Genomic DNA, 21,829 nt, shown 5'->3' with positions numbered 1-21,829 from the left:
CTAGGCTACCTGCCGCCCCTACACTCTAACCACTAGGCTACCTGCCGCCCCTACACTCTAACCACTAGGCTACCTGCCGCCCCTCCACTCTAACTACTAGCCTACCTGCCGCCCCTCCACTCCAACTACTAGGCTACCTGCCGCCCCTCCACTCTAACCACTAGGCTACCTGCCGCCCATACACTCTAACCACTAGGCTACCTGCCGCCCCTACGCTCTAACCACTAGGCTACCTGCCGCCCCTACACTCTAACCACTAGGCTACCTGCCGCCCCTACACTCTAACCACTAGGCTACCTGCCTCCCCTACACTATAACCACTAGGCTACCTGCCGCCCCTACGCTCTAACCACTAGGCTACCTGCCTCCCCTACACTCTAACCACTAGGCTACCTGCCGCCCCTACACTCTAACCACTAGGCTACCTGCCTCCCCTACACTCTAACCACTAGGCTACCTGCCGCCCCTACGCTCTAACCACTAGGCTACCTGCCGCCCCTACACTCTAACCACTAGGCTACCTGCCGCCCCTACACTCTAACCACTAGGCTACCTGCCTCCCCTACACTCTAACCACTAGGCTACCTGCCTCCCCTACACTCTAACCACTAGGCTACCTGCCGCCCCTACACTCTAACCACTAGGCTACCTGCCGCCCCTACACTCTAACCACTAGACTACCTGATGGTGAAAGTACTGCTGCTGATGAGGCATAGGTCATAGGTCGTTTACCGATGTTTTAGTTTAAGAAAATGTAACTTGACGTAACACACAAGATAATCTAATCTTTTGCGATATACATCCTTTATTCACAGAAGTATCACAATTTACATACAAATACAAAGAAGTATATCTGAGTGTATAAAAATACGAAATAGCAATACGACATCATAAAAGAGCCCCTTACCCCGAATCTTACGGAAACCATCTTTGGTCGTTGATCCTCATTTGAATCATTTTGATTCGCTCGTTTAGAATTAGTTTTCCTATTTGAACAGTTGTTGTGTAGTTGTAGGTTGGTACTGGTACAGTAGGAGGAATGGCAGGTTTTCCAACTCTGTGATTGGTGGACTGGGCTGTAAGATCAGCATGATTGGCGGGCGAGATTGGCCAGTGCTTTGGCGTGGACCGCCTTGTACAGGAGAGCGAAGCTGGAGGGGTTGAGAAGGCCACGCCCCTGCACATCCACCTTGCCCATCAGCACGTAGTTCGCTCCTGAATGAATTAATAAATGAATAAATTAATGAATGGCTGGATGGATGGATGGATGAATGAATGAATCAATCAATTAATGAGTTGATCGATAGATGAATGAATTAAGGAATTAATAAATTAATGAATGGCTGGATGGATGGATGAATGAATCAATTAATAAATTAATGAATGGCTGGATGGATGGATGGATGAATGAATGAATCAATCAATTAATGAGTTGATCGATAGATGAATGAATTAAGGAATTAATAAATTAATGAATGGCTGGATGGATGGATGAATGAATCAATTAATAAATTAATGAATTGATCGATAGATGAATGAATGAATTAAGGAATTCATAAATTAATGGGATGGATGGATAGATGAATGAATTAACAAATTAATGAATTATCCAATTTACTAATCAGTCAATTAGTCCATGGTTTTCACAAACTTGGTCCTCGGTCCTGGGACACCCCCCCCCCCCCACCCCCCTGAACTACACAGCTTATTCAAATAACCAAATGATCATCAAGCTGATTTGAATCAGCTGTGTAGTCTAGGACAGAAACCAGAAGGTGCACCCAGGTGGGGCCCCGGGACCGAGTTTGAGAAACCCTGAATTAGTCCATCCACCAAACCAGACAGTTACAGGAAGAGGCTAATGTTCTACTCAGTTGTGCGTGTGTGTGTGTGCGTGTGTGTGTGTGTGTGTCAGATGTACACTGAGTGTACAAAACATTATGAACACCTGCTCTTTCCATGACATAGACTGACCAGGTGAATCCGGGTGAAAACTATGATCCCTTGTTGATGTCACTTGTTAGATCCACTTCAATCAGTGTAGATGAAGGGGAGGAGACGGGTTTAAAGAAGGATGTTTAAGCCTTGAGACATGGATTGTGATGTGTGCCATTCAAAGGGTGAATGGGCAAGACTAAATATTAAAGTGCGTTTGAACGGGGTGTGGTAGTAGGTGCCAGGGCGCATCGGTTTGTGTCATGAACTGCAAAGCTGCTGGGTTTTTCCACTCTCAACAGTTTTTCCTGTGTGTATCAAGAACGGTCCACCACCCAAAGGACATCCAGCCAACTTGACACAACTGTGAGAAGCATTGGAGTCAACATGAGCCAGCATCCCTGTGGAACGCTTTCCACACCTTGTAGAGTCCATATGCCCTGATGAACTGAGGCTGTTCTGAGGGCAAAAAGGATGGGGGACTGCGGGGGAGGGGGGGGGGGGGGTGCAACTCAATATTAGGAAGGTGTTCCTAATGTTTGGTATAGTCAGTGTATGTGAGACGGCACATACCTTTGCGTAGGCTGGGGCAATTCCTGCAGTTGGAGGTGAGTTTGACAGACATGGCTGGCCCTGATTTGGTGATGGCCATGCGGCCACTCTTATAGGACTTGATGAGAGACACATCCACAGTCACACTGCCCCTAGGGCCTGGGACCAAGGATGTCACCTTCCCTGTGATCACTGGGAGTTGGGAGAGAGGATAGGAGGGGGAGGGGGGGGGGTTAGGGGGGTGATGGAGTAAGATACCGAGTGGGAGGGGTTTAAACAGGATACCAGGATTCTATTTCTGTGGTTTGTACTTTCTGACTCACTCATCCCACTTCCTTCTCTGTGAGGGATTAAGATATTATTGTCATATCAAGGCTTGTGACAAACATTTTCCAATGGCTATTATGTGGTGTTTGTTTGTTAAAATCTCAGAATGGCAGGGAGAGAGAGAGAGAGACAGGGAGGGAGAGACAGGGAGGGAGAGAGAGACAGAGAGAGAGAGAGAGACAGGGAGGTAGAGACAGGGAGGGAGAGAGAGAGAGGTTTCCCCACAGGACCTTGTTTTGAATAATTTAGAATAATTGTTCTAAGTGCTGTGTCTTCTTCCTGTCTACCATTAAACTGTGCCCATGCAGGTCACCTACCAATCTACTAGCACAAATACTGTAGCTATGACAACCAATATAACAACTTAAAACCATGCCAACGAATGAGGGAGAGAGAGAGAGAGAGACAGAGAGAGAGAGAGAGACAGGAAGACAGGGAGAGAGAGAGACACACAGAGAGAGAGAGAGACAGGGAGAGAGACAGGGAGAGAGAGACAGGGAGAGAGATAGAGAGACAGGGATAGAGAGAGAGAGAGACAGGGAGAGAGAGAGAGAGAGACAGGGAGAGAGAGAGACAGGGAGACAGGGAGACAGGAAGACCCAAAGAGATAAGAAGAGGGGTAGAGGGTGTGACTCACCAAAATCATTAGGGCAGAAGTTGGATTGAAGTGTTCCTGTCCTCTTACAAGCCACGGTACACAGCTGATTCATCGGTAGGGCTACAAAATACACACACACCAACACGCACGCACGCACGCACACACACACACACACACACACACACACACACACACACACACACACACACACACACACACACACACACACACACACACACACACACACACACACACACACACACACACAGTTATTTCTAAACAAAATGTCTGAAAAGCAGCAGTAACAATCACAGTGTAGTATCAACCGGTTGTTCCCTCATCAGACTGTAACTCACGTTTCTTGTTCACTGCAGGTTTCTTAGTCACAGTCTTAGTCCGGCTCGGTCCATGCTTAGCTGTGGTTTTAGGCTTAGTCCCTGGTTTTGGTGTGGGCTTGGATTTCACCTTGGTACCAGGTTTAAGGGTTGGTTTAGCCTTGGTACCAGGTTTAAGGGTTGGTTTAGCCTTGGTACCAGGTTTAGGGGTTGGTTTAGCCTTGGTACCAGGTTTAGGGGTTGGTTTAGCCTTGGTACCAGGTTTAGGGGTTGGTTTAGCCTTGGTACCAGGCTTAGGGGTTGGTTTAGCCTTGGTACCAGGTTTAGGTATGGGTCTGACTCCAGGCTTGACTGTAGGCTTACGTGGTGGAGGCTTCACTGGTATCCTCACCCCAGGTCTGGTGGCTGGTTTTGGGGTGGGCTTGGCCCTGATGGCTGGCTTGGGTTTAGGAGTGTTCCGGGCTGGTTTGGTCGGCTTGGAGGTAGGTTTCTGGGGTATTGCGGCGACCCGAGACCCATGGATGTTGTCTTCCCCGGAGGAGGGCGTCCGGGACCCCCGGGGCACGCTGGAGTAGTGGGCCATGAAGCCGTTGGAAGTCACACTGAGGTCAGATACAAACTGCACCAGGAGCTCGTTCCCATTGGTCACTAGGGTCCTGTATGAGGGGTGGAGGGAATGGAGGAGAGGAGAGGAGAAAGAGAGAGAGGAGAGGAAGAGGAGAGGAAAGAGAGGAGAGGAAGAGGAGGGGAAGAGGAGTGGAAAGAGAAAGGAGAGGAAGAGGAGGGGCAGAGAGAGGAGAGGAAGATGAGGGGAGGAGAGAAAGAGGAGGGGAAGAGAGAGAGGAACAGGGAAGAGGGGAAGATAGAGGAGAGGAAGATGAGGGGAAAGAGAGAGGTGAGGAAGAGGATGGAAAAGAGGAGAGGAAGAGGAGGGGAAAGAGAGAAAAGAGGAAAGAGAGAGGAGGGGAATGAGAGAGGAAGAAGAGGAGGGGATGAGAGAGGAGGAAGAGGAGGGGAAAGGAAGAGGAGAGGAAGAGCAGGTGAAAGAGAGTGGAGAGGAAGAGGAGGAGAAGAAGAGGGGGGAGAGAGAGGAGGGGAAAGAGGAGGAAGAGGATGGGAAAGAGAGAGAGGAGGAAGAGGATGTCAAAGAGGAGAGGAAGAGGGGGTAGAGAGAGGAGAGGAAAGAGAGACGAGGGGTAAGAGAGGAGAGGAAGTCAAAGAGGAGAAAAAGAGGAGGGAGATGAAGAGGGGATGAGAGAGAGGAGGAAGAGGAAGGCAAAGAGGAGAGGAAGAGGAGGGGAAAGAGAGAGGAGAGAAGAGGAAGGGAAAGAGAGAAGAGAGGAAGAGGATGAGGGGAAGGAGAGAGGAGGAAGAGGAAGGCAAAGAGGAGAGGAAGAGGAGGGGAAAGAGAGAGGAGAGGAATAGGAGGAGAAGAAGAGGAGGGTAAAGAGAGGAAGAAGAGGAGGGGAAAGAGAGGAGGAAGAGGAGGGGAAAGAGAGGAGGAAGAGGAAGGCAAAGAGAGAGGAGAGAAGAGGAAGGGAAAGAGAGAAGAGAGGAAGAGGAGTGGAAAGAGAGAGGAGGAAGAGGAAGGCAAAGAGGAGAGGAAGAGGAGGGGAAAGAGAGAGGAGAGGAATAGGAGGAGAAGAAGAGGAGGGTAAAGAGAGGAAGAAGAGGAGGGGAAAGAGAGGAGGAAGAGGAGGGGAAAGAGAGGAGGAAGAGGAAGGCAAAGAGAGAGGAGAGAAGAGGAAGGGAAAGAGAGAAGAGAGGAAGAGGAGTGGAAAGAGAGAGGAGGAAGAGGAAGGCAAAGAGGAGAGGAAGAGGAGGGGAAAGAGAGAGGAGAGGAATAGGAGGAGAAGAAGAGGAGGGTAAAGAGAGGAAGAAGAGGAGGGGAAAGAGAGGAGGAAGAGGAGGGGAAAGAGAGGAGGAAGAGGAAGGCAAAGAGAGAGGAGAGAAGAGGAAGGGAAAGAGAGAAGAGAGGAAGAGGAGTGGAAAGAGAGAGGAGGAAGAGGAAGGCAAAGAGGAGAGGAAGAGGAGGGGAAAGAGAGAGGAGAGGAATAGGAGGAGAAGAAGAGGAGGGTAAAGAGAGGAAGAAGAGGAGGGGAAAGAGAGGAGGAAGAGGAGGGGAAAGAGAGGAGGAAGAGGAAGGCAAAGAGAGAGGAGAGAAGAGGAAGGGAAAGAGAGAAGAGAGGAAGAGGAGTGGAAAGAGAGAGGAGGAAGAGGAGGGGAAAGAGAGAGAGGAGGAAGAGGAAGGCAAAGAGAGAAGAGAGGAAGCGAGAGGAAGAAGAGGACTTGAAAGAGAGAGGAGAAGAAGAGAGAGGGGAAAGAGAGGAGGAAGAGGAGGGGAAGAGAGGAGGAAGAGGAGGGGAAAGAGAGGAGGAAGAGGAAGGCAAAGAGAGAGGAGAGAAGAGGAAGGGAAAGAGAGAAGAGAGGAAGAGGAGGGGAAAGAGAGAGGAGGAAGAGGAGGGGAAAGAGAGAGAGGAGGAAGAGGAAGGCAAAGAGAGAAGAGAGGAAGAGGAGGGGAAGAGGGAAGAGTCAATAGCGACGGGAATGAGAGTGACGAGAGAGAGCCGTGGTAGATTTTGAAAAATCCTTTTGATAGTAGTGAAAAGTTTTACAAATCTAAGTGAAAATGTAACAACATTTGATAAACACTTCAGTAACATCGTAAGAACATTTTCTGACCCTGGTACCCTGTCACCACAGTACTTCCCGATGCGCCGCGAGTCGTCCCTTTCACCCCCGTTAAAGAATGCCACGTAGTCATAGCGACAGTACGTGTCAGCCTCTATATCCAACTTCACAAACTTGATCTCGATCACCTAGGAAACATAACCAGTCACAATGTCAGAACAGACTTTCATAAGATGACAGAAACACATTCATAACCCAAACCATGTTGGTCACACCATTCAAAGCAATGAGTGTTGGAACTTCAAAGCCATTTATCTCAGAATCATCTTTTGACAGATATGAGCTCAGAACTCTAAGGTCATGATAGGTTTTAGTTATGTGACACTGTAGTTGCTTCTTGTTATTCATAATTCTTGCACTGTAATGTAGAGTGAAGGGAGCTGGTCGGCGCTGACATTTAGAATACAGAGGGGCATTTACCCTCTCTCTCTCTCTCTCTCTCTCTCTCTCTGTCTCTGTCTCTGTCTCTGTCTCTGTCTCTATCTCTGTCTCTGTCTCTCTCTGTCTCCCTCTCTCTCCCTCTCTCCGTCTGTCTGTCTCCCTCTCTCCGTCTCTCTGTCTCCCTCTCTCTGTCTCCCTCTCTCTGTCTCCCTCTCTCTGTCTCCCTCTCTCCGTCTCTCTCTCTCCGTCTCTCTCTCTCTCCGTCTCTTTCCGTCTCTCTCTCCGTCTCTTTCTGTCTCTCTCTCTCCGTCTCTTTCCGTCTCTCTCTCTCTTTCCCTCTCTCTTTCCCTCTCTCTATTTCCCTCTCTCTTTCCCTCTCCCTTTCCCTCTCTCCGTCTCTCTCTCTGTCTCTCTCTGTCTGTCTCTCTCTTTGTTTCTCTCTCCATCTCTCTCTCCCTCTCTGTCTCTCTCCCTCTCTCTCTCTCTGTCTCTCCCTCTCTCTCTATATCTCTCTCTCTCTCTCTGTCTCTCTCTCCCTCTCTCTATATATCTCTCTCTGTCTCTCCCTCTCTCTCTCTCTCTCTCTGTCTCTCCTCCTCTCTCTCTCTCTCTCTCGGCAAACATGTACACGCCCTACTCCTTCAATGAAGCCTTTCATTTGCACACGTCACAGGACCGCAGTCAGGAGGCACACACACGCACGCACGCACACACACACACACACACACATATATATATCTACTCCCATAACTTAAGCTTCCAGAGCAGTCTCTCTTAAGTGCAACTTTTCAGAACCTCAAATAAAGTGAAAAGATATGCTGCTGATGCCGTGTTGTGATTGGTGGAGGTGTGCTGCTGATGCCGTGTTGTGATTGGTGGAGGTGTGCTGCTGATGCTGTGTTGTGATTGGAGGAGGTGTGCTGCTGATGCCGTGTTGTGATTGGTGGAGGTGTGCTGCTGATGCCGTGTTGTGATTGGAGGAGGTGTGCTGCTGATGCCGTGTTGTGATTGGTGGAGGTGTGCTGCTGATGCTGTGTTGTGATTGGTGGAGGTGTGCTGCTGATGCCGTGTTGTGATTGGAGGAGGTGTGCTGCTGATGCCGTGTTGTGATTGGTGGAGGTGTGCTGCTGATGCTGTGTTGTGATTGGAGGAGGTGTGCTGCTGATGCCGTGTTGTGATTGGTGGAGGTGTGCTGCTGATGCTGTGTTGTGATTGGTGGAGGTGTGCTGCTGATGCTGTGTTGTGATTGGTGGAGGTGTGCTGCTGATGCCGTGTTGTGATTGGCGGAGGTGTGCTGCTGATGCCGTATTGTGATTGGTGGAGGTGTGCTGCTGATGCTGTGTTGTGATTGGTGGAGGTGTGCTGCTGATGCCGTGTTGTGATTGGCGGAGGTGTGCTGCTGATGCCGTATTGTGATTGGTGGAGGTGTGCTGCTGATGCTGTGTTGTGATTGGTGGAGGTGTGCTGCTGATGCCGTGTTGTGATTGGCGGAGGTGTGCTGCTGATGCTCTATTGTGATTGGTGGAGGTGCGCTGCTGATGCTGTGTCGGGATTGGTTGAGGCCTGACATTGCTGGGCTCCACGGAGATGTGCCAGGAGCAGCTGATGCCTGCTGGGTAATCTGAGTTGGGCCAGTTGGGTGTCTTGACCGAACCCTGAGCCTTCGTTAGTCTACCCCCACAGAACTGATTCTCTGAGGAGAGACAGACAGAGTGACAGAGGCAGAGAGAGAGAGAGACGCAGAGACAGAGTGACAGAGGCAGAGAGAGAGAGAGAGACACAGAGACAGAGTGACAGAGGCAGAGAGAGAGAGAGAGACACAGAGACAGAGGCAGAGAGACAGACACTTTAAATAGAGACAGGCTGAAGAGCATGAAACCACGGTATCAATAATCACATCTCACTGTCTACGAGTCCATAGTATCAGTAATCACATCTCACTGTCTACGAGTCCATAGTATCAATAATCACATCTCACTGTCTACGAGTCCATAGTATCAGTAATCACATCTCACTGTCTACGAGTCCATAGTATCAATAATCACATCTCACTGTCTACGAGTCCATAGTATCAATAATCACATCTCACTGTCTACGAGTCCATAGTATCAGTAATCACATCTCACTGTCTGAGTCCATAGTATCAGTAATCACATCTCACTGTCTACGAGTCCATAGTATCAGTAATCACATCTCACTGTCTGAGTCCATAGTATCAGTAATCACATCTCACTGTCTACGAGTCCATAGTATCAGTAATCACATCTCACTGTCTGAGTCCATAGTATCAGTAATCACATCTCACTGTCTACGAGTCCATAGTATCAATAATCACATCTCACTGTCTATGAGTCCATAGTATCAATAATCACATCTCACTGTCTATGAGTCCATAGTATCAATAATCACATCTCACAGTCTACGAGTCCATAGTATCAATAATCACATCTCACTGTCTATGAGTCCATAGTATCAATAATCACATCTCACTGTCTATGAGTCCATAGTATCAATAATCACATCTCACAGTCTACGAGTCCATAGTATCAATAATCACATCTCACTGTCTACGAGTCCATAGTATCAGTAATCACATCTCACTGTCTACGAGTCCATAGTATCAGTAATCACATCTCACTGTCTACGAGTCCATAGTATCAATAATCACATCTCACTGTCTACGAGTCCATAGTATCAATAATCACATCTCACTGTCTACGAGTCCATAGTATCAATAATCACCCCTCACTGTCTACGAGTCCATAGTATCAATAATCACATCTCACTGTCTACGAGTCCATAGTATCAATAATCACATCTCACTGTCTACGAGTCCATAGTATCAATAATCACATCTCACTGTCTACGAGTCCATAGTATCAGTAATCACCCCTCACTGTCTACGAGTCCATAGTATCAATAATCACATCTCACTGTCTACGAGTCCATAGTATCAATAATCACCCCTCACTGTCTACGAGTCCATAGTATCAATAATCACCCCTCACCCTCCACGTGTGGTTTCCCTCCTTGGTAGTGAGCCGCGAACCCCCGTCCTCCTGTACTGCTGTCAGACACCATCTCCAGCATCATGGTGTTGGAGGTAGAGATGAGAGCCCCGGGCCGGAACGTCCCACAGAACCTGCCCAGCTTCTGCATGGTGTGGGAGTGGCCGTTGTACACATCCAGGTAGTCATAGCGACAGGTGGGGTCGGCCTCCAGGTCAAACATGCGGAAGGAAAGCATGACAACGTGGCCCTCGGGGACCTGGGTATTATGGGATGTAGACGTGAGGGGGCTAAAAGTCAGAGGTTATGTTATACCATTTTATTGGTTTGAGTTTATTTTATTTTTACAGAGACAGTGCACATTAATTAACGTTTCAGTAAAAGTGTCGGTTTTAGCCAGTCGGCTAATTTTCAACCACAGTCCCTGGGCAGGTTATTAAAAACAATTACAATATAGACAATCATTGAGCAGTGAGCACACGCAGAGTAACATAGGACAAGCCAGACATAGCATACAGACAGAGCAACATTGAACAAGCAAGACGTAGCATACAGACAGAGCAACATAGGACAAGCAAGACGTAGCATACAGACAGAGCAACATAGAACAAGCAAGACGTAGCATACAGACATAGCAACATAGAACAAGCAAGACGTAGCATACAGACATAGCAACATAGAACAAGCAAGACATAGCATACAGACAGAGCAACATAGAACAAGCAAGACATAGCATACAGACAGAGCAACATAGAACAAGCAAGACGTAGCATACAGACATAGCAACATAGAACAAGCAAGACGTAGCATACAGACATAGCAACATAGAACAAGCAAGACGTAGCATACAGACAGAGCAACATAGAACAAAAAGCAGCAAGACAAAATCCATAAAAGCAACAAAGTGTTTCCACACCTCACAAGCTACAGACAACAGACAACATGGAAAGCGGCAATACACAGCTAAGGACCATGTTCACAAATCTGATTCACCTTTAGCCAGGTCTTCATGTTTTTTGTGAAAGTGTGATATGTGGTGCAGTTATGTGTGTCTGATGGCAGTGTATTCCACACATGGGACGCTCTCACAGAGAAAGCGGATTTACTAAAGGTGTTTTTCCTTAAGGGAACTATACAGTCACCTCTCATGGCAGACCTTGTGGATCTGCTGCCATATGTTTGGGTTTTCTGTTTAACAAAAGTACTGAGTGGAGGGGGAGGAGCCAGGCCATTTAGGATCTTGAATACAAGACATGCGTCGGTGTATTGCACAAGATTTTCCCAACTCAGGAGCTCATGCTTTCTGAGGATGTAACAGTGATGATGGCTATTGGGCTTCCTATCAAGCACTTTGAGAGCCTGTTTGTAGACAGTCTGAATAGGTCTTAATGTTGTATAGCAAGCTTGGGCCCAACTAGTCAAGCAGTATGTCATAGATTTGAAGTACAGTTTTGCTACCTCTGTAGTCAAACAATTTAGTATACATCAGAAATTAGCTAGGTTGAATTTGGTTATTTGAGTTACCTTTTTCACCTGCTTTTTATAAGAGAGGTTGGAATCGAATATGATGCCAAGGTACTTAAAATCAGATACCACCTGGAGCTTCTCCCCTGACACATAGACACATAGACATCTGGCTCAGTAACATCAGATACCAGCTGAAGCTTCTCCCCTGACACATAGACATCTGGCTCTGTAGCATCAGTTTGCCTCTTTGTGAAGAACATAAAGACTGTTTTTTCACATTGAGATGCAAACACGAGTCACTGAGCCACTTTGTAACCTGGACCATTACAGTAGTGAGTTCTTGTGCAGCTTGTTGTTTGCTCTTTGCATACACATATATCACTATCATCTGCATACATTTGAACTTCAGACCCAGTACAGACAGAAGGCAGATCATTAATGTACAGGCTGAACAGGAGGGGCCCCAGTATTGACCCTTGGGGCACGCCTACATCATAGCTAAGATTGGGCGACAGCTCATTGCTCACTCTGACACACTGAGTTCTGCCTTCAAGGTATGATTTCATCCATCTCAAGGCATCGGGGGAAAAGTTGAACTTGGACAATTTTGTGATGAGAATCTCATGGTTAACCGTATCAAAAGCCTTCTTTAGGTCCAGAAACACAGCCCCAACAACACCCCCTTTGTCCACATTTTCCAGAAGAAAGCAGTTGGCCGTTTCTGTGGAGTGTTTACCTCTGAAGCCAAACTGCATGGAGTGTAATGTGAAGGGGCTGTTGTTGAGGTGGGCAATCAGTTGTTCTGCTACACACTTTTCAACAACCTTTGACACCACAGGTAGTATATTAATGGGCCTGTAGTTACTCACGTTAGCAGGGTCACACGATTTAAAGATGGCTACTATGGCTGACTTACAGACCCTTGGAAACACCCCGAGACCAATAGATGTGTTGGTGACCTTAGTAATGGGGCCAATGAGTGACTCTTTGTAGTTTTTAAGAAAGGTAGAGTCCAGCCCAAACACATATTTGGCTTTAGAGTTCTTTAGTGAGCTAATCACCTTGTTCACCTTTGACTCAGAAACCTCCCTTATGATGAAGACAGGTTGAGTGTCATTCACTACCACTGAGCACAAGAAACCAGTGTCAGTACCCTGACAGGGTCAATCAAGTAGGAATTGAAGGCTGTTGCTATTTCGACTGCATCCTGTGTTAGATTGTTATTCACCATGATTTCTAGTATTTTTGCAGTGTTACTATGGTCTTTCCCTGTTAACTTTTTTAGATTCTCCCAGATCAAGTTAGAATTTCTCTTTGCTTCACCAGTTACGTTAATAAAAACGTTTTCCTTGGCCTGTCTGATTTCTTTCATCACCTTATTTCTCAACATGGTAAACCTACGTTTGTCATGCTCTAATTTGGATTTAAGGGCTGTTTTTAGAGCATAATCTCATTCTTTCATCAATTTCCAGATTTCTCCATTTAGGAAGAGTGCTCTTTAGGCCCAGGTTTGGATCGGATTTTCTTTAGGAAGCCATGTATTGTAGTCTGGATTGTGGATAGAAAAACCTGACTATCAGCTTCCACGTCTGTATAGGACAAGAGATCATTCCAGTTAATTCCCTTAATTGCGTTTTCAAAATAATTTAATTCACTCTTAGGTATTCTTAGTTGATCTGGCTTTCTAACAGTAGAGAAGTTAAACCTGTTCAGTAGAGGTTAAACCTGTTCAGTCTAGAGGTTAAACCTGTTCAGTCTAGAGGTTAAACCTGTTCAGTCTAGAGGTTAAACCTGTTCAGTCTAGAGGTTAAACCTGTTCAGTCTAGAGGTTAAACCTGTTCAGTCTAGAGGTTAAACCTGTTCAGTCTAGAGGTTAAACCTGTTCAGTAAAGAAGCTAAACCTGTTCAGCAGAGAGGTTAAACCTGTTCAGCAGAGAGGTTAAACCTGTTCAGCAGAGAAGCTAAACCTGTTCAGTAGAGAAGCTAAACCTGTTCAGTCTAGAGGTGAAACCTGTTCAGTAGAGAAGCTAAACCTGTTCAGTAGAGAAGCTAAACCCGTTCAGTAGAGAAGTTAAACCCGTTCAGTAGAGAGGTTAAACCTGTTCAGTAGAGAGGTTAAACCTGTTCAGTAGAGAAGTTAAACCTGTTCAGTAGAGAGGTTAAACCTGTTCAGTCTAGAGGTTAAACCTGTTCAGTAGAGAGGTTTAACCTGTTCAGTCTAGAGGTTAAACATGTTCAGTCTAGAGGTTAAACCTGTTCAGCAGAGAGGTTAAACCTGTTCAGCAGAGAAGCTAAACCTGTTCAGTAGAGAAGCTAAACCTGTTCAGTCTAGAGGTGAAACCTGTTCAGTAGAGAAGCTAAACCTGTTCAGTAGAGAAGCTAAACCCGTTCAGTAGAGAAGTTAAACCCGTTCAGTAGAGAGGTTAAACCTGTTCAGTAGAGAGGTTAAACCTGTTCAGTAGAGAAGTTAAACCTGTTCAGTAGAGAGGTTAAACCTGTTCAGTCTAGAGGTTAAACCTGTTCAGTAGAGAGGTTTAACCTGTTCAGTCTAGAGGTTAAACATGTTCAGTCTAGAGGTTAAACCTGTTCAGTAGAGAAGTTAAACCGGTTCAGTAGAGAGGTTAAACCGGTTCAGTAGAGAGGTTAAACCTGTTCAGTCTAGAGGTTAAACCTGTTCAGTCTAGAGGTGAAACCTGTTCAGTAGAGAGGTTAAATCTGATCAGTCTAGAGGTTAAACCTGTTCAGTCTAGAGGTTAAACCTGTTCAGTCTAGAGGTGAAACCTGTTCAGTAGAGAAGTTAAACCTGTTCAGTAGAGAAGTTAAACCTGTTCAGTAGAGAAGTTAAACCTGTTCAGTCTAGAGGTTAAACCTGTTCAGTCTAGAGGTGAAACCTGTTCAGTAGAGAAGTTAAACCTGTTTAGTAGAGAAGTTAAACCTGTTCAGTAGAGAGGTTAAACCTGTTCAGTCTAGAGGTTAAACCTGTTCAGTAGAGAAGTTAAACCTGTTCAGTAGAGAAGTTAAACCTGTTCAGTCTAGAGGTTAAACCTGTTCAGTAGAGAGGTTAAACCTGTTCAGTCTAGAGGTTAAACCTGTTCAGTAGAGAGGTTAAACCTGTTCAGTAGAGAAGTTAAACCTGTTCAGTAGAGAGGTTAAACCTGTTCAGTCTAGAGGTTAAACCTGTTCAGTAGAGAAGTTAAACCTGTTCAGTAGAGAAGTTAAACCTGTTCAGTCTATAGCGTAAACCTGTTCAGTAGAGAGGTTAAACCTGTTCAGTAGAGAAGTTAAACCTGTTCAGTCTATAGCGTAAACCTGTTCAGTAGAGAGGTTAAACCTGTTCAGTAGAGAAGTTAATCCTGTTCAGTAGAGAGGTTAAACCTGCTCTTAGACAGCTTTCTGGCTATAAGTGTCAGATTATGATCAGATAACCCAGTAACCATATTGAATGATTTAGTCACGCTCTCTGGTTTATTACTGAACACCAGACCAATCTGTGTTTTAGAACAAGTCACCATGGTTGGCCCTTTAACTAGCTGTGTAAGGTCAAAGGTACTAGTGATCCGATTGAGGGTTTTCCTACAAGACTTGTCTTCATAATTAATGTTGAAATCTCCCATTAAGATGAACTCTTTCCCAAAATCACATGTTCATAAGCATGTTATTAAACTGATCAAAAAACACACTTTTGGTGGAAGGTGGTCTACACATTCCGATAAGGGTAAAAATAAATTTGGGGAGACCGTGTAACGTTCAGGCCAATACATTCTAGTTCATTATCACATGACCACTCAATTAGTTTACATCAGATATGTTCTTTAATGTAAATCATCACACCCCCTCCCTCCTCTTCCTCCAATCCCGTCTCTCCTGAAAACATTGTAGCCAATCACAATCAAAGCAGCATATGGAGAGGTTTTATGGAGCCGTGTCTCTGAGAAGTAGAGGAAGTCAAGGTTGGAGTCTGTGAGTAGATGTTGAATTTGATCAATTCTTGGAATGACACTGTGAATGTTCAAGTGCCACCCCACCCCCCCCCCCCCCCCCCCACCCCACACAGTAGTCACTTGGGCTTGGTCACATACAGATGGTTAGCAGATGTTATTGGTCACATACAGATGGTTAGCAGATGTTATTGGTCACATACAGATGGTTAGCAGATGTTATTGGTCACATACAGATGGTTAGCAGATGTTATTGGTCACATACAGATGGTTAGAAGATGTTATTGGTCACGTACAGATGGTTAGCAGCTGTTATTGGTCACATACAGATGGTTAGCAGATGTTATTGGTCACATACAGATGGTTAGCAGATGTTATTGGTCACATACAGATGGTTAGCAGATGTTATTGGTCACATACAGATGGTTAGCAGATGTTATTGGTCACATACAGATGGTTAGCAGATGTTATTGGTCACATACAGATGGTTAGAAGATGTTATTGGTCACGTACAGATGGTTAGCAGCTGTTATTGGTCACATACAGATGGTTAGCAGATGTTATTGGTCACATACAGATGGTTAGCAGATGTTATTGGTCACATACAGATGGTTAGCAGATGTTATTGGTCACGTACAGATGGTTAGCAGATGTTATTGGTCACGTACAGATGGTTAGCAGATGTTATTGGTCACATACAGATGGTTAGCAGATGTTATTGGTCACGTACAGATGGTTAGCAGATGTTATTGGTCACGTACAGATGGTTAGCAGATGTTATTGGTCACGTACAGATGGTTAGCAGATGTTATTGGTCACGTACAGATGGTTAGCAGATGTTATTGGTCACGTACAGATGGTTAGCAGATGTTATTGGTCACGTACAGATGGTTAGCAGATGTTATTGGTCACATACAGATGGTTAGCAGATGTTATTGGTCACGTACAGATGGTTAGCAGATGTTATTGGTCACGTACAGATGGTTAGCAGATTTGATTGGTCACGTACAGATGGTAATGCGAGTGTAGCGAAGTGCTGGTGCTTCTAGTTCCGACCAATTTCCCAACAACTACCTTATACACACAAGTGTAAAGGAATGAATACGAATATGTACACATACATATTATATTATCTCATTAAAGGACAACAGATGTTATTGTGAATGAGTTACACTTCGTGTAGAAGGTTGTGTTATTACAGCTACGGTCCAGCTGGATGGGTTGAGTAGCACTTCTGTTATAGTACCTGTATAGTACCTGTTACTTCGTGTAGAAGGTTGTGTTATTACAGCTACGGTCCAGCTGGACGGTTTGAGTAGTACTTCTGGTGTTATATTATGTTGGGTACTTACAGGGATGTACCAGGTGTTGTGGTATATATTATGTTGGGTACTTACAGGGATGTACCAGGTGTTGTGGTATATATTCTGTTGGGTACTTACAGTGATGTACCAGGTGTTGTGGTATATATTCTGTTGGGTACCTACAGGGATGTACCAGGTGTTGTGGTATATATTCTGTTGGGTACTTACAGTGATGTACCAGGTGCATTTGCTGTTGGGTTTGTAGTGGCTGGGGAAACCCTCACTGCCCACAAAGCCTGATTCAGTCACCAAGTGACCTCCACAGTGGAAGATAGGCCTGAGAGAGAGGGAGCAGGAGGGAGAGAGAGAGAGAGAGAGAGAGAGAGAGAGAGAGAGAGAGAGAGAGAGAGAGAGAGGGAGATCGAGAGAGAGAGGGGGGGGGAGCAGGAGAGAGAGAGGGGGGGGGCAGGAGAGAGAGAGAGGGATCAGGAGAGAGAGAGAGAGAGAGAGAGAGAGAGAGAGAGAGAAGGAGAGAGGGAGCAGGAGAGATCGTGGGAGGAGACAGAGCGAGAGAGACGTTAAATTCTACAACCACCTAAAAGGAAGTGATTCTTAAACCTTCCATAACAAAGCCATCACCTACAGAGAGATGAACCTGGAGAAGAGTCCCCTAAGCAATTTGGTCCTGGGACTCTGTTCACAAACACAAACACACCCCACAGAGCCCCAGGACAGCAACACAATTGGCTGACCCAAACTTAAGGAAAGCTTTGACTATGTGCAGACTCAGTGAGCATAGCCTTGCTATTGAGAAAGGCAGCCGTAGGCAGACCTGGCTCTCAAGTGAAGACAGGCTATGTGCACACTGCCCACAAAATGAGGTGGAAACCGAGCTGCACTTCCTAACCTGCCAAATGTATGACCATATTAGAGAGACATATTTCCCTCAGATTACACAGATCCACAAAGAATTCGAAAACAAACACATTTTTGATAAACTCCCATATCTACTGGGTGAAATATCACAGTGTTCCATCACAGCAGCAAGATTTGTGGCCTGTTGCCACAAGAAAAGGTCAACCAGTGAAGAACAAACACCATTATAAATACAACCCATATTTATGTTTATTTATTTTCCCTTTTTGTACTTTAACTATTTGCACATAATTTAACATTTGAAACGTCTTTATTCTTTTGGAACTTTTGTGAGTGTAATGTTTAGAGTACATTTTTTTTTTAAATTGATTATTTCACTTTTGTTTATTATCTATTTGACTTGAATTGAATTTGAGATCCATTATATTATTTCTCTTTTCTGTGAGTAAAAATGAACCGATCCATATGGCATGTTTTATCATTTTAGAGAAAACGATTTCAGAAGTCGCTACTACTACTACTACTACTACTACTACTAAGGTAACTCCTTTCAGCATCAACATTCTGGGGCCAGAACCCCTCTCTAAACACACTGAAACCCCCGGCAACACAGACCCACTCTGTTCTCTGACGCTGGGAAGGGTCTGTGAACTCACATAGGGGAGTGTTTTTATAATGGTAGGCCCAAACCTGAGCAGGAAACACTGAAAATATGTATGCTGGAGCATAGTCAAGCATAAACACACATATACGAAAGTTTTGAGTTTTGTTATTTGTATGTATGGTATACCTCATCCAGCAAAATGCTAACTTGCAGGTTCCTTCTCAACAATATAACAACAATAAGAAATAATAAAATATCAGAATACCAACATAAAGTAAATGGCTCAGTGGAATAGAATAAACATTTTAGAATCAGTATAATACAGGAAGTGACAATTTATCGTGCAATGTTTAAACGTTTTAATCGTGTAATATTTAAACGTGTACTGGGGAAGGAGGATGGGGGACAGTGTATAAACAAAGCAGTATAATAAGTCTGGTAGTAGCAGTTGTGACGTGTGTGTAGTATGAATGTATACTGTGTGTGTGTGGTGTGTGGTGTGTGGTGTGTGTGTGTGCGTGTGTGCGTGCGTGTGTGATGTGACACCGCTTTAACACGAGAGTGTGTGTTGACCAGCTGGTGGACAGCGTCAACCTGTCCCTGTACCAGGTTGTAGTCCCCACCTGCTTTAAGGAGATCGCCATCATCCCAGTGCCCAAGAAAAACAAGATGACCCCCTTCGTGCTCACCCTGGTCATCATGAAGCGCTTCGAGAGGCTGGACAAGACCCACATCAAGGCCAGACACACTGGACCCACTACAATTAGTCTACCGTTCAATTAGTCTACAGATCCACCGAAGATGCCATTTCCATCGCTATTCACACGGCCATAACCCATCTGGACAAGAGGAACACCTATGTGAGAATGCTGTTCATTGACTACAGTTCAGCAATCAACACTATTGTTCCCTCCAAGCTCGTCACCAAACTCAGAGCCCTGCATCTGGACACCAAGCTCAGAGCCCTGCGTCTGGACACCAAGCTCAGAGCCCTGGGTCTGGACACCAAGCTCAGAGCCCTGCGTCTGGACACCAAGCTCAGAGCCCTGGGTCTGGACACCACGCTCAGAGCCCTGGGTCTGGACACCTAGCTCAGAGCCCGGGGTCTGGACATCAAGCTCAGAGCCCTGGGTCTGGACACCAAACTCAGAGCCCTGGGTCTGGACACCTAGCTCAGTGCCCTGGGTCTGGACACCAAGCTCAGAGCCCTGCATCTGGACACCAAGCTCAGAGCCCTGCATCTGGACACCTCCCTCTGCAACTGGACTTCCTGGACTTCCAGACAGGTAGACCACAGGCTGTGAGGATTGGCAACAACACCTCCTCCACACTGACTCTCAACACAAACACGGGAGCCCCCCCAGGGATGTTTCCTCAGCCCTTTGCTGTACTCCTTGTTTACCCACGACTGTGTGGCTTTTTGCACGACACCAACCCTATCATCTAGTTTGCTGAGGACACCACAGTTTGTTAGGCCTGATAACAGACAACGACAAGTCTGCATATAGGGAGGGGGGGGGGGGGTTCAGTTCCTCTGAGTCCATGGACCGACAACACCACCCACTGTTGTCAAGAGGGCGCAACAGCACTTCCTGCCATGAGCTGTTCTCTTCCTTACCGTCGGGTCGAAGGTCGGATACCAACAGGCTCAGAGACAGTTTCTATCTACAAGCCATCAGACTGGTGAACACTTGAACTGGACTGGACTATCTGCACCTTAGCACACATGCACCAACACACGCACGCACGCACGCACGGCACGCACGCACGCACGCACGCACGCACACGCACACACACACACACACACACACACACACACACACACACACACACACACACATATATTTTACAGCAAGCCCTCAGGCTTATTCAACATTAATATTTAATTCAAACAACTTTAATGGATCTGATCTGTTGTAAAAGACATCAGTGTGTTCCAACATACTGTGCTGTATACACAAAATCATATCCCAGTCAACACTTTTTTTTATTTTTTTATCCCAACCCCCAGAGCTCAGTTTATAGTTCAGAAATGTCGTGTTTCCCTCCCTGACCCGCGTCCCTTCTCCAACCATGTTCCACTTCCAGAGGCAGGCCCTGACAGGGCTGCTTTGTGTTCAAAGTAGTGCCGGCAAAGCCAATGTCCTAAATATCTCAAGTGGTCTGGTCACTCCCTTCTGCCGCGCCAAGCTAAATAAAACAGTCCACAAGTATCTGTTTGTCAAACCTGCGCTAACGTTCCACTGCTCTGTATCTCGTGTGGTGGTTTAGTGAAGTGGGTAGCGAGAAGCGGCCGTCACAAATTCGGCGGAGAGTCAAAGTTCTGATGATAAAGATCCAAAATCCCATAGTTCCATCTGGACCATTGAGGCTGAAAGGGATCTGATCAACAGTGGTGCACTAGGAAGCAGGGGGCCACAGACACACAGCAGAGACTAGCCAGTCTCTATACGAACCTCATGTCCTCCTGTGGGTCCTGCCGAACCGCCAACATGCTATTTCTAATTACACTAAGGGAAAGAATCGAGTTTTAGGGGAAAACAACAGTGCAGAGAGACAGGAACAGATGGAAACAGTGCAGAGAGACAGGAACATATTAAAACTGGTCAGAGAGACAGGAACAGATTAAAACTGTGCAGAGAAACAGGAACAGATTAAAACAGGGCAGAGAGACAGGAACAGATTAAAACTGTACAGAGAGACAGGTACAGATTAAAACAGGGCAGAGAGACAGGAACAGATTAAAACTGTGCAGAGAGACAGGAACAGATTAAAACTGTGCAGAGAGACAGGAACAGATTAAAACTGTGCAGAGAGACAGGAACAGATTAAAACTGTGCAGAGAGACAGGAACAGATTAAAACAGGGCAGAGAGACAGGAACAGATTAAAACTGTGCAGAGAGACAGGTACAGATTAAAACAGGGCAGAGAGACAGGAACAGATTAAAACTGTGCAGAGAGACAGGAACAGATTAAAACTGTGCAGAGAAATAGGAACAGATTAAAACCATGCAGAGAGACAGGAACATATTAAAACAGGGCAGAGAGACAGGAATAGATGGAAACTGTGCAGAGAGACAGGAACAGATTAAAACAGGGCAGAGAGACAGGAATAGATGGAAACTGTGCAGAGAGACAGGAACAGATTAAAACAGGGCAGAGAGACAGGAACAGATGGAAACTGTGCAGAGAGACAGGAACAGATTAAAACAGGGCAGAGAGACAGGAACAGATTAAAAATGCACATGTTTACAGACAAACAGGCAAGCCAACTGACGTACTGTGTTCAAATCTACCCGTGTTAATATGCACACACATGAAACGTTGACACAAACACACACATGCACACTGGGTACACACTGACCAAAGACACGTTGACACTAACACACACACATTCTTTAAACACACACATGCACCCTCAAGTGATCGCACACACCTTTTTTTTTCTGACTCACCTTGTAAAGTTAGTGGTCTGGCTTTGAGCCTGGGTCCATCCCAGTGTCATCGACAGGAGGACGGACACACTCCACACACACACCCTGCCCTGCATCCTGCTCTGATGCCCACCCAGACCAAGAGAGGGAACAGACCAGAGAGAGAGAGGGCGAGTAGAGGAAGACAGAAAGGAGGGAGAGAGGGAGGGAGAGGCAGAGTAGAGGAGTGGAGAAAGAGAGGAGGATGTAGAAAGGGGAGAGAGAGAGGGATACAGGAGGAATGGGGACGAGGAGGGGAGGAATGAGGGGAGGAACGAGAGGAGGAACTAGGGGAGGAACGAAAGGGGCGAGAGAAGGAGAGTTTAGTCCCAGATGGGG

At 46.0% G+C, this 21,829-nt stretch overlaps 1 protein-coding gene across 1 annotated transcript; it reads right to left on the bottom strand.

The window, feature by feature from the left end:
• Positions 1 to 785: 785 nt before the first annotated feature.
• LOC139379102 (procollagen C-endopeptidase enhancer 2-like) lies at positions 786 to 21,659 on the bottom strand. Its single transcript, XM_071121920.1, has 9 exons — positions 21,473 to 21,659; positions 16,765 to 16,873; positions 9,828 to 10,086; positions 8,388 to 8,512; positions 6,430 to 6,566; positions 3,769 to 4,403; positions 3,452 to 3,532; positions 2,509 to 2,679; positions 786 to 1,215 (listed from the first exon to the last, which is right to left on the bottom strand). Exons 1-9 carry the CDS (start codon positions 21,565 to 21,567, stop codon positions 1,085 to 1,087), a joined length of 1,743 nt encoding a protein of 580 aa, XP_070978021.1. The 5' UTR covers positions 21,568 to 21,659; the 3' UTR covers positions 786 to 1,084.
• Positions 21,660 to 21,829: the final 170 nt, after the last annotated feature.

The sequence above is a fragment of the Oncorhynchus clarkii genome, chromosome 21, assembly GCF_045791955.1.
Source record: "Oncorhynchus clarkii lewisi isolate Uvic-CL-2024 chromosome 21, UVic_Ocla_1.0, whole genome shotgun sequence".
NCBI lineage: Eukaryota > Metazoa > Chordata > Actinopteri > Salmoniformes > Salmonidae > Oncorhynchus > Oncorhynchus clarkii.
Note: the sequence above shows the minus strand (reverse complement) of the source record. Positions and strands in the feature narration are given on the sequence as shown.